Genomic DNA, 13,241 nt, shown 5'->3' with positions numbered 1-13,241 from the left:
TTGAATAATTTTGTCAACCAAAATAACCTAGTATGTCCTATACCATCACTGCTAAATACTCCCATCACTTTTTTTCATCATGCATCATGCGTACAAAGTTGTACTACTGAATAACCAAGAGTAGAAAAGATGGGTGTATTTCACTTGTCAAAGTAGGTTCCAAACTTCCAATAACATCTCACCAACATAATACATAGCCAAATCACAAAATCAACAGAAACAGTCAGACCTGGCCCGTAGAGAGGAAGCCAGCTACATCAATAACTGGACTAAACTCTTTTGGGAGCAATTCTGGCTTGTTAACCCCAACTTTGGCATCAGCAGATCCAAGTCCTACAAAGTTTGATTGTGAGAGTTGTCACTTAAATGTCTAACTATATATGGACATGAACATAAAAAAAAAGTGTCAAACAGTATGCATTATTGACATTAAAATTTGCAGAAATGACAACATAAAATTCGAAAGTATGCGATTAACTTCTAGTTTTGAATCATGAGATAGATTGAGGCATCAAGATTTTAAGAAAATTTGCAGTGGCTTCAATTTCATGTCAGAGGACATTTCTTGATATTAAGTGCTGAAAGGAGAATGGGAAAGGGTTTGCATGTCATGTAGCAACTTGGGATGGTTACTCATCTGATAACAGAACTGTTTAGTATAAGCAGACGCAATAGGTCACATTGCAAGAGTTATATATATATATATATATATATATATATATATATATATATATATATATATATATATATATATATATATATAGCCGAATGCTTCGCACGGAACTCATGTGAACTTTTTGAGAACTCATCATACGTGATGTGAGTCCAAAATCTAAACAGTCCATGTGATGCAGCATCCCATGAAACCCCCAGGCCCAACTTTTACTTTGATCCAAAACTTTGGTGGGCCATGAAAAAAGAAAACAGTTTCCTCCCTTGATTTGCATCTCTCTTTGCTATGGCCCACCAGAGTTTTATATCAGGGTGAAAATTGGTCCCTTGGGGTTTCATGGGATGCCGCATCACATGGACTGTTCGTGTTAGACGCCCATGACACGTATGCAAAGGTGCACACGTGAGCATGCCTCTCTCTCTCTCTCTCTCTCTCTCTCTCTCTCTCTCTCTCTCTCTCTATATATATATATATATATATATATATATATATCACAAATATATTATAACATATTGATTAAAACATCTTACACAATTCTTTGAGAACTTCTTAGGAAGTTAAACTCAGTAACTTTTATAAAGAAAACCACCAAAAATGAAATCTTTCCCCATCAGTATAGGCATACAGTCCAAGTGTCCAAACATCACATAAGAATTACTTGGATCACAAACAGAGTTGTATGCATGAGTGAAATGGAAGGCCTAGCTGATATACCGTTCAAACAAATTTTTTTTCTCTCTGGAGCTCTTTCAGATATTTATGATCAAAGGATTAAAGTGAAAAACAACATGATGTGATTCACGAAAAAGCAACTTTTTCTGCTTTTTCTCTATTATTCATATTATGAAGTACAAAGACAAATAAATGAACTTATCAATGTCAGTTGCAACAATTTTGGATGCATGCTAGCCACCAATACCGTGAGTTTACTTTTAATGACAAATTCGGAAAAATCCATCAATGCGATAGTTTAGTATCCAATACAGAAATTCAATAATTGTAGTTTTATCATTAAAAATTCATATATCGGAAATGCTATTGCAGCATTTTCTCATGTTTAGTTATCCATTCAATTGACTCACAGTGATTAGAGGTCCTATGATATGCATAATAATAGAGATAATGACATGAAGACGTGACTCCACGGCAGAATCACAAATGAGTTTGAAAATATGAGTTAGACACACCCACTTGAAATTGGTAAGAAAACTCATCAGAACAAGAAAAAAAGATAATGCTAAGATGAGAGCTGAGCACTTGACATGAAAGAAATGCTTGAAGACATCACCGAGTGTAAGTCAAATAGCCTTATAAGAATTGCAATCACATGTGTATTTCTACTGTTGAAATCACAAACATCCATGGAAATAAATGGTTGGTGTTTAAATAGATGACATGAGCATACCAACTGAAGGTAATGTCTTTTAGGACTAAGAATTGGATTACCAACAAAATTAGTTATTCTACAATACCCTCTTCATGGTTTCAAATATCATCTAATAACCCCCACCACATTTTAACAAGCTTATACGTATGAGTAGTAACCATTCTTCGTCCTACTCATATCCTAAGAATTTTGATTGTGAGGATCTAACTTGTACCAAATTCAATCCTCATCATACTCAATACGTGTACCGGTACTAGGATAACATAACCCTCATTCTCTCTGGGACATGCATCGTTCCAATTTAGTTAGAACTAGTTGTGTCAGTTTTGTAAGTGCACTTGTTCGTTAATCATGTGTGTCAGTGAGTCGGTTGAGCCCTTGGAAGCTGAAGACCAAAGACACATGAAGACTTGGAGCCTCAAGGAGTGAAGAAACAGGTATAATGAGGTGCCTTGGTGACCCTAACCTTGGACCCCTCTAGGTCCAAAACAACCTTAGCCTCTAGATGATCCATTCATAATAGGTAAACATTTGCTTGATCATCCTATAGCATTAGGACATTTATTTGATCATAATTTAGATAGACTTTAGAGGTTCAAAGCTGTTGATAAACAAACAACCCAATTTAGAAGTTGTGAGTGAATCTCGATCAAATTGACAATCCGTCGATGGGATACAATTTGATCGAAGGTCCCCCTCAATTTGATCGAAGATGGCCAGAAAATGTCCAGCAAGTAAACTGCATTTATCTGGAATTACTCGATCATATCGAAGACTAATTCGATCCTATCGAAGTGGAGTTCGATGCAATTGAACCAGCTGTTATTTGCCCATTTTATAGTCGTTGCAAACTGTTTCTTTATAAAAGGGCATTCAGGCCTTGGGCAAAATGATGGGTTTTTGGTGCAATTAGAGCCTAGGTGATTCCCCGCTCATTATCCCTCTCCTAGACTCCAAACCAAAGAGATTCATGACGCCCTTCTTGTGATTAATCACTCTAATGAGCATTCCAAGCTCCATTATGAAGGTGTTCATGCTCTCTCCCATTTTCCAGAGATTTAGACACCAACCTATAGGTGTATCCTTGTCTATATCCTCTAGAATACCCATCTAGGTAAATGCCCAATTGGAGAACAACTATCCCGATAGTTGTAGGAGATTTAACCATCTTCCCATTATGTTAGTAGCTTCATAGGTACATCATATACAAGGTAGTTGATCGAAGGAGCTGAAGCATCCGAATCAAAGATCGGGGGAGCACAAGAGAAGTGGATTCAAGAAGAGAAGATGCATCTCAAGAAAGGCCCATCAATGAGGCTTAATCAAACAAGTGAGGTTGTTATTTTAGAGTCCATTGAGTTTGAGATCCAAACTCAAATAGGTCCTTGTATAGGACTGCCTCTGACGTGAGTATACACAAGTCCTTGCATAGGACCGAATTCAGCGGACACAGGTGTGTACGTGTTAGTCTCTATAGGAGCCTTTAGCGAGAGTATACGTAGGTCCTTGGATTTGAACTATAGTGGTTCTTGGTTAGCCGATAGAAAACAAAGTATGCCTCCACGGGAACCACCGACATGGGTAGAAACGTATTCCACCAACACGGGTGAATACGTGTAGGTCTTTATGTCAGACTGTCACCGACATGAGTGTGTATGTGTAGGTTTGTGGTAAACCTGTAAAACCATTATAAAGGTTAGAGGTGAACCTATTGGAAACCTCTAAGATAGAAAAATCCAGTACACTTGAGGAGAGTGTGTCCGCCGGTAGTGGAGTAGGCAATTAGTCGAACTATTATACATCATTGTGTTTGCGATTGTTTATATGATTGTAATTCTATTTATGCTTGTGAATGGTTTGCGTATATGAATGCATGAAATGGATTGTATGCTAAACACTTAACTTAGGGCACATACAATTGGTATTTTTACATCTCACATCTTAGACTACTACACACAATTAGTTGAATCTTTTGTAGTCTATGCAATTGCACCGTTGTGCCTTATTATTTAAATTGGTAAATTGCTGCCACCCCCCCCCCCCCCCCCCCAAGGCCTTAACCATAATTCTAAGTTCATAAGCTTCCGCGTAACATGGTATCGTGTTAGACAACCGACACAATTTCAATTTGTAACGGAGAGGGTTATTCTTCAAGGACTTAACCGTTTAGAGTCAGATACGTATGAGCTTTAGAATCACGTCAACCAATGAGGAGAGTGTCATCCCATGGCCGCTATATTTTGATGGGTCTAACTATGCTTATTGGAAGGCTAGGATGAGGGTATTCTTGAGATCCCTTGACCCTATGGCTTGGGCTATTATTGAATAAGGATGACATATGCCCAGAGAACATGTTGTGGTTGACGGTAGAACCATTAGCACTACCAAAGACAAATCCAATTGGAGTGTTGATGAGAGAGCGTGGTATGCCTATGATGCCAAAGCTCTCAATGCGATTTACTATGCAGTTTCCTCAGATGAATTTAAACGTATTTGTACATGTGAAATGGAAAAGGAAGAGTGGGACATCTTAAAAACCACCCACGAGGGAACTAGCACAGTAAAGCGTTCCAAGCTTCAACTCTTAACCATATAATTTGAAAATATAAAGATGGAAGAGATTGAAACTTTTATAAAGTTTTGCTCGAAATTGAATGATATTTGTGTCGCGTCCCTAAATCTAGTGTCCGTAATCCGTGATTACTATACACCAAATTTGGGTTGACAGCCTCCGTAGAACTCCGATTTTGGGGCTTCCAACTATCGCATACTAAGTCCCATAAGCGAGGCTCCACAAGGAGGATTTCTAAAAATAAAGACGACACATACGCATCATTTCTCAAAATTTCATCATATTCAACATATGTTACTGTGTATAACTGAGCACATCAAGGCAAAACCAAAACATAAACCATGTCGTATTTACTATACTTGTTGTACATATACAGGGTACTACAAAAAAATATATACACTGATATGCACAAGACAAAAAGGACAACTGGAGTCTGTAATCTCTACTCCTTCAGCTCCCTACTCTTACCTGTAAAAAAAAATAGAAAGGAAACCTTGAGCTACTAAGCCCAGTGAGTGCGTGTGTGCAGCGAAATTGCATGTTTCATGTCATGCTCATATTATGCATAGGCCTACTGGGCCGATAACAATAAAAGAAAGATACAATGCATGATGTCACTTTCCATGTTCCAAATTTTCCACATTTCCCAATTAGATCATCAAGATCTGAAACAAAGGTGGGACTCGCATATGATTACTACCCACTTGCACAGGCTTTTCCACCGTGGTCCACTACAGGGTTGGACTACATAATTCTTGGGCCGAACTAGTCTAACCCACTTGTGTTGAACCTCACTATCTGCCTAACAGCGAGAAGTCATAAGTCGCTTGGCAAAATGATAACAGACAATTTACGAGCTCGTCACACACAACCTATCTTTGCTTGCCCATAAGCAGATCAAGTCAAATCTCTCAACCAATCGACACGCGTCGGTGGGAGTCGCCGCTTACTTTGGTATTTCAGCATTCCAGTGCTCTGTTCTTTCACCCGGTCTAAGCATTGGTTGCTCCTAATGGTACCAATCGGGGTTTAGGGACTTTTACCTAGGAACCCTCTAATCATGTCCTGTTGAATTACACATTTCCGGTGTGATGTCCAACTCAAATCATAACAAAGTATGTTTCATCACATTTACAATCACCGTATGCATGTCCACACACAAGCACAATATATCATGTTTTTCAAGGCAAGCATAGGACGACCTTCCTCATATGGTCTCCTCATGAATTTAAGTTCCTCATAGGGGTCTCATGTAATGCATCCTGTATCTAGACAGTTCACATACTAATCATAGACACATCATGTGTTGCAACACAACACACTGTGATCACCATACCATGATATGAATCATTCACTCCCAATCATACAATGATACAACAACTATGAACCATGCATATGATATGCACATGACTTAGCCAATCTAAATCCAATCCGGGATTCATTCCGCTATAAGACTTCATGCCACAAGCATGCTTTTTTCTCAAGAGTTAACTACACCAAGAGGAGGAAGGATAACTCTTTCAAACGTTTTGTCAAACAGGTAGCAGGCGGACTTTGTAAGGGACAAAGAGAGACACCGATGGAAATACGTATGAATTTAAACAAAATTAAATCATCTCTATCATCCAATCTTCCATCAATAACCTAACCAACTAAATCAGAAAATCCAGCAATAACCTAACCAACTAAATCAGAAAAACCAGCAATAACCTAACAACTAAATCAGAAAATATATTATTCTATAGGGCTTTCAAGGAAAATCCAGCAATAACCTAACCAACTAAATGCAAATCTAGTCTTCTATAGGGCTTTCAAGGAGCTTTCAAGGAAAATCCAGCAAAAACCTAACCAACTACATCAGAAAATCCAGCAATAACCTAACCCTAAATCAAATATATATATATATATATATATATATATATATATATATATATATATATATATATATTCTTCTATAGGGCTTTCAAGTAATCTAATGCACATATATGCGTGCTCCTAATCTATGCACTCACCTGTAACAATCAGAGGATTGGATATCAAACTCGGCTTCTGCTTCCTTTTCTTCTTCTTCCTCTTCCTCTTCTTAACTTCAAACTTAAGCTAGAAGAGAGTGCTGGAAATGGGTTGTTGAAATAAGGTTTTTTTCTTTCTTTTTTTTTTTTTTCTGTTTATGGACTTGAAAATGTCTTAAAATTGGCTTTTGTCTAAAAGAAGGGTTGGGAGGTGTTTTGTGATATTTTTGAGAAGTTTAAGCTGATGATAACAATAAAAAAAATGTTATTTAAGTGATTTGGCATGAAACATTCCAAGGATTTTAAAAAAATCGAGGTCATTTGAGTTATTTTATCAAAATATATATGTGCATATCTATTCATAACTTACAATCTGGGTGTCGTGTTGACATGCTGTTTCTGCCCGTAATTCCGTAATTCGACTACGATCACAACGATTAGGCTCTTGGACCTAATGGATTTTGAAAACTCGATGATGGCCCACCGCCATATAAAATAAGGACATAGCTGTCATTTCTCAGATTGTTTAATTTTAAGTTCATATATTAAAATTCGGACATTGGGTTGAAATGCGGTTTGCGGCTCGATAACAAAACAACATTTTGATCAAGTCAAAATATTCTCGGAGCCAATGGACTTTACAGTCAACGGTTATCCAGTGTATGAACCAGATGTCGGGGCCTTGGGTCTTACAACTCTCCCCTCTTTAGAAAAATTTTATCCTCGAAATTTCAAAACATATTCGGGTATAACAGTACAATACAACAATAACCATATCATACTTATACGTACCTAGGAATCAAATAGATGAGGGTAACGACTGCGTATCTCTGCTTCCTGTTCCCAGGTTGCTTCTTCTACAGAATGATAACCCCATTGGACTTTAAGGAGATGACTTTAGTACGAAGAACTTGCTCTTTTCTATCCACGATACAGATTGGCTGCTCGATATAGGATGCATCTTCCCGAACTGCTAAGGATTGCCAGTCAATAACAGGTGCTATTATCTTCGGATCACATTTATGAAGCATCGAAACGTGAAAAACATTATGAACTCCAGATAATTGGGGTGGGAAAGCGAGACGATAAGCTACGGTGCCAACTCGTTCAACAATATCAAAAGGCCCTATAAACCACAGGGCTAACTTTCCCTTAACACCAAATCGAACTACACCTTTCACTAGTGAAACTTGGAGATATATACGGTCTCCCTTGACAAACTCTAAGGGTCTACATCAGCGATCTGTAAAACTCTTCTGCCGACTCTGAGCTGTAAGCATACGTTATTGAATAAGATCAATCTTTTTAGACATTTTTCGTACAACATCATGACCTAAAGACATCGCTCACCAATCTCAGTCCAACAACTTAAGGACCTACAAGGTCTACCATATAACGCCTCATAGGGAGCCATGCCAATAGTCGCCTGAAAACTATTATTATACGCAAATTCTGCCAACGGCAAGTGGTCGTCCCAACTACTAGAGAAATCTAATGCACATGATCTGAGCATGTCCTCGAGAATCTGGTTAACTCTTTCGGACTGACCATCTGTTTGGGGATGATGTGTTGTGCTAAATCTTAAAGTAGTCCCTATTGCTTTTTGAAAACTCTTCCAAAACTTTGATGTAAACCTCGGATCTCGCTTAGATACAATCGAAACAGGTACACCATGTAATCTAACAATGTCGTTTATAAACAAAGTTGCGAGCTGATCTTTAGACCAAGAAATACAAATAGGAAGAAAGTGGGTTGCCTTTGTCAAACGGTCTACAAAAACCCATATAGCATCATGTCGACATAAGGTTCTTGGTAAACCCACAATGAAATCCATAATTACCTGTTCCCACTTCCATACTGGTATCTCCAAAGGTTGCAATTCCCCTGCAGGCTTTTGGTGCTCTGCCTTTACTTGTTTGCAAACGTCACACTCTAACACATGCCTAGCAACTTCACGTTTCATTCCAGTCCACCAAAATTGCCTTTTCATGTCCTTATACGTCTTCGTAGATCCTGGGTGGATAGTAAACTTAGTGCGATGTGCCTCATTCATAAGGGCCTTCTTCAATTCTGAGATATCTGGAACATATAATCTGCGTTGAAACCGAAATCCACCATCCAAACCTATCTGCTACTCTGGTTGACTTTTCCCTATTATCACATCTTTACAAAACAACACCCATTGATCAAACCATTGGGCTTCTATTACTTGAGATATCAAAGAGGGTTGCATCGTCAAGTTTGCTAATTGAACAACCGAGAACTGTAGAATCATCTCAAAATCAAATTCAGCTATATCTTTTACCATTTTCCACTCTCGCATCATCAATTGTGCCACTTGGGCCTGTGGCTGACGACTTAAAGCATCCGCCACCACATTAGCTTTTCCTGGGTAGTACTGAAGATCAAAATCATAGTCTTTCATCAATTCCATCCAACGTCTCTGCCTCATATTCAACTGGGCTTGTGAAAAGAGGTATTTCAGGCTCTTATGATCCGAAAAGAGTTCGAATCTAACCCCATACATGTAATGCCTCCATACTTTTAGGGCAAAAACTACCGCTGCTAACTCTAGGTCGTGTGCGGGATAATTCTGCTCATGAGGCCTAAGTTGGCAAGATGCATATGCTACTACCTTGCCCTGTTGCATTAGGAAACACCCCAAACCTATAAGCGAGGCATCTGTATAAACAACGAATCCCTCACTCCCAGATGGAAGAGTGAGAATCGGTGCCGTCGTAAGATGAGTTTTTAGTTCCGCAAATGCCCGCTCATAGGCTCCACTCCAAACAAACATTGCATCCTTTTGAGCCAATCGAGTCAATGAGGCAGCTATACAAGAAAATCCTTTAACAAAACGTCTGTAATACCCTGCTAGACCAAAGAAACTCCGAATCTCAAATGCATCCTTCAGCTATTTCCATTGCAAAACTGCTTCAACCTTAGCTCGATCAACTGAAACTTCATTCTTCAAAACTATATGCCCCAAAAATTTTACTTCTTCCTGCCAAAACTCACATTTTTCCAGCTTAGCATATAGCTGGTGGGAATGAAGGGTTTGCAATGTCATCTTTAAATGACACTCATGATTTTCCCTTGTCTTTGAATATATTAAAATATCGTCAATAAAAACAACAAGAAACTAGTCCAAATAAGGACGGAATACCTCATTCATCAACTACATAAATATTGCAGGTGCATTAGTCAGACCAAATGACATAACCTGAAATTCAAACTGTCCATAACGAGTCACAAAAGCTGTCTTCGGAATATCCTCCTCCCAAACCCAAATCTGATGATACCCAAACCGTAAATCTATCTTCGAGAAATACTGCGCACCACTCAACTGATCGAATAAATCATCTATTCTTGGGAGCGGATACTTGTTTCTAAACATAACCTTATTAAGCCCTCTATAATCGACATACAACCGTAAAGAACCATCCTTCTTTTTTACAAAAAGCACAGGCACTCCCCAAGTTGAAGTACTCGGCGAATAAACTCCAAACGACATAATTCATCTATCTGTCTTTGCAACTCATGCAACTCTAATGGTGCCATACAATAAGGGGCTCTGGATATAAGGGCAGTGCCGAGGATAAGATCTATTCGAAACTCTGTACGTCTAACGGGTGGCAAACCTGTAATTTCCTGAAAAACATCTAGAAAATCACGTACTACCGATAACTGTTCAATACATACACTTTTGGACTCTTTATGAATACAGGACATCAAAGTCTCTATAAACTTATCTTTAGGATCAGCCACAAACTGAAATTGAGGCTGGTCAGGGATAGAAAAGGTGTACAGTCCAACACTGCATGGTACTTGGATAACCAGTTTATTCCCAAAATCACATCATACTCTAACAACACCAAAACATAAAAATTGATTGGAAGGGCATACTCTTCCATGTAAACAGGACAGTCCTAGCATATAGAACTCAACATCATTCTTTTCCCTAAAGGAGTCGAGAGCTCTAATCCCTTAGTCATCGATGTTCTCGGAAAATCCAACGACTGACAAAAACTATCTGCTGTAAATGAATGTGATGCGCCGGAATCGAAAAGGACACGTGCTAAAAGGGATGATACTACAAGTATACCTTCTATGACTCCTCCCTTAGTCTGAGAATCTCTCCGCTGGATTGCATAAATACTAGGTTGCGTCTGAAGGGATAAGGGCTGTCTACCTTGTTGCCGCTATGACTGCTGCTGAAACTATTGTTGTTGGGACCTATATTGTGACCTATATGGTGGCCTTTGCTGCTGGGGCAGTTGATGTCTAGGTGATAAGGCTGTTGTTTCTGCAGATTGGGACAATCCTTTTTTCAGTGCCCTACACCACCACAATTATAACAGGCTCCGGAAAACTATCGCTGAAGAACAAACGGTGATACTAGAGATCTGACATCAGGTCTGACTGCATTATCATATCTAACTGCAGGCCCCTTTGGGGGTAAAAAGGACTGAAAACTACTACCACTCTCTTAAATAAATCTCCTCTTCCTTTGCTGATTAGAAGTAGATGGATGAGTACTTTGTTGTTGGTTCCAATAAGACTCAAAAATATATGCCTTTGCTACTACTCCCTCAAGGGTCGGCAACTTAAACCCTCTAACTCGAAATCACAAACTAGGATGCAAACCATCCTTAAATTTCCTCGCCTTCAAATCATCATTGGCTACTAAATGTGGAGCAAAACGAGATAATTCTACAAAACAAGCCTCATAGTCAACAACAGACATCTCACCCTGAACCAAAGAATCAAATTCATGTGCTTTCTGACGACGAACAGCTAGGGGGAAAAACTTATAATCGAACTGGTCTTTAAATGCTTCCCATGTCCACACAAATTTTGGATCTACTGAACGAACCACTGACTTCCACCATTGTTCTGCCTCTCCTTGCAACTGATACGTCGCTAAGGTAACACATGGTCTGGAAGTACAACCCATAACTTGAAAGAGTTTCTCTAATGCTGACTTCCACAACTCAGTTGCCATAGGGTCTGGCTTGACAGAAAAACAAGGTGGATCTAGACGTCTAAAATCCATAAAAAGAGCACTGGCCCACTCTTGCGCTAACGTCTTAGGAGTATAACTAAATCGTTGCTTTTGATTAGCCGTTATAGTTGATATAGTCTACAGCATCTGTTGAAGTTGTGCTGCAGGAACAGGTATAACTGGGTCTAGAACAGATTTTGACGTAGATTTTGACTTAGACTTGGATTGCACTGGAGGAGTCTGTTTAGACTTGGGTTGCACTGGAAGAGTCCAAACAAAATTTTTTCTAGGCAGCATCTTATAGACAAAACACCGAATTAGCTTAAAAAGAACAAGTAAACATATACAATAGACACAATACTAAATAACCTTACAACTCCTCTACTTCACAAAGCACAAACCTAACAACTCCAACACAACAATGAATGGTAAATACAATATATGATTTATGCAGATATTTACTAGATCATACTCTGATACCATCTTCTGTCACGTCTCTAAATCTAGTGTCAGTAATCCGTGATTACTATACACCAAATTTTGGTTGACAGCCTCTATAGAACTCCGAATTTTTGGGGCTTCTAACTATCGTATACTAAGTCCCATAAGCGAGGCTCCACAAGGAGGATTTCTGAAAGTAAAGACGACACATACGTATCATCTCAAAATTTCATCATATTCAACATGTGTTACTGTGTACAACTGAGCACATCAAGGCAAAACCAAAACATAAACTATGTCATATTTACTATACATGCTGTACATATATAGGGTACTACAAAAAAATATATACACTGATATGCACAAGACAAAAAGGACAACTGGAGTCTGTAATCTCTACTCCTTCAACTCCCTACTCTTATCTGTAAAATAAAAAAAATAGAAAGGAAACCTTGAGCTACTAAGCCCAGTGAGTGCGTGTGTGCAGTGAAAATGCATGTTTCATGTCATGCTCATATCATGCACAGGCCTACTGGGCTGATAACGATAAAAGAAAGATACATTGCATGATGCCAGTTTCCATGTTCCAAATTTTCCACATTTTCCAATTGGATCACCAAGGTCTAAAACAGAGGTGAGACTCGCATATGATTGCTACCCACTTGCATAGGCTTTTCCATCGTGGTCCACTACAGAGGTTAGACTACATAATTCTTGGGCCGAACTAGTCTAACCCACTTGTGTTGAACCTCACTATCTGCCTAACAGCGAGAAGTCATAAGTCGCTTGGCAAAACGATAGCGGACAATTTACGAGCTCGTCACACACAACCTATCTTTGCTTGCCCATAAGCAGGTCAGGTCAAACCTCTCAACCAATTGACACGCGTCGGTGGGAGTCGCCACTTATTTTGGTATTTTGGCATTCCAGCGCTCTGTTCTTCCACCCGGTTTAAGCATTGGTTGCTCCCAATGGTATCAATCGAGGTTTGGGGACTTTTACCCAAGGACCCTTTAATCATGTCCTGTTGAATTACACATTTCCGGTGTGGTGTCCAACTCAAGTCATAACAAAGTATGTTTCATCGCATTTACAATCACTGTATGCATATGTCCACACACAAGCACAATATATCATGTTTTTCAAGGCAA

General features: G+C 39.0%; 1 protein-coding gene across 2 annotated transcripts in view; it reads right to left on the bottom strand.

Annotated features, from left to right (window-relative positions):
- Positions 1–13,241, bottom strand: part of LOC131231238 (thylakoid lumenal 15.0 kDa protein 2, chloroplastic) — a 49,801-nt gene that overhangs the window by 8,769 nt on the left and 27,791 nt on the right. For both annotated transcript variants that reach the window (XM_058227368.1, XM_058227367.1), the window contains exon 2: positions 230–333. In XM_058227368.1, the coding sequence (XP_058083351.1) occupies positions 230–333 (104 nt within the window). The remainder of the gene's footprint in view (positions 1–229; positions 334–13,241) is intronic.

The sequence above is a fragment of the Magnolia sinica genome, chromosome 17 (assembly GCF_029962835.1).
Source record: "Magnolia sinica isolate HGM2019 chromosome 17, MsV1, whole genome shotgun sequence".
NCBI lineage: Eukaryota > Viridiplantae > Streptophyta > Magnoliopsida > Magnoliales > Magnoliaceae > Magnolia > Magnolia sinica.
This window is presented reverse-complemented; position numbering and strand designations above follow the sequence as displayed.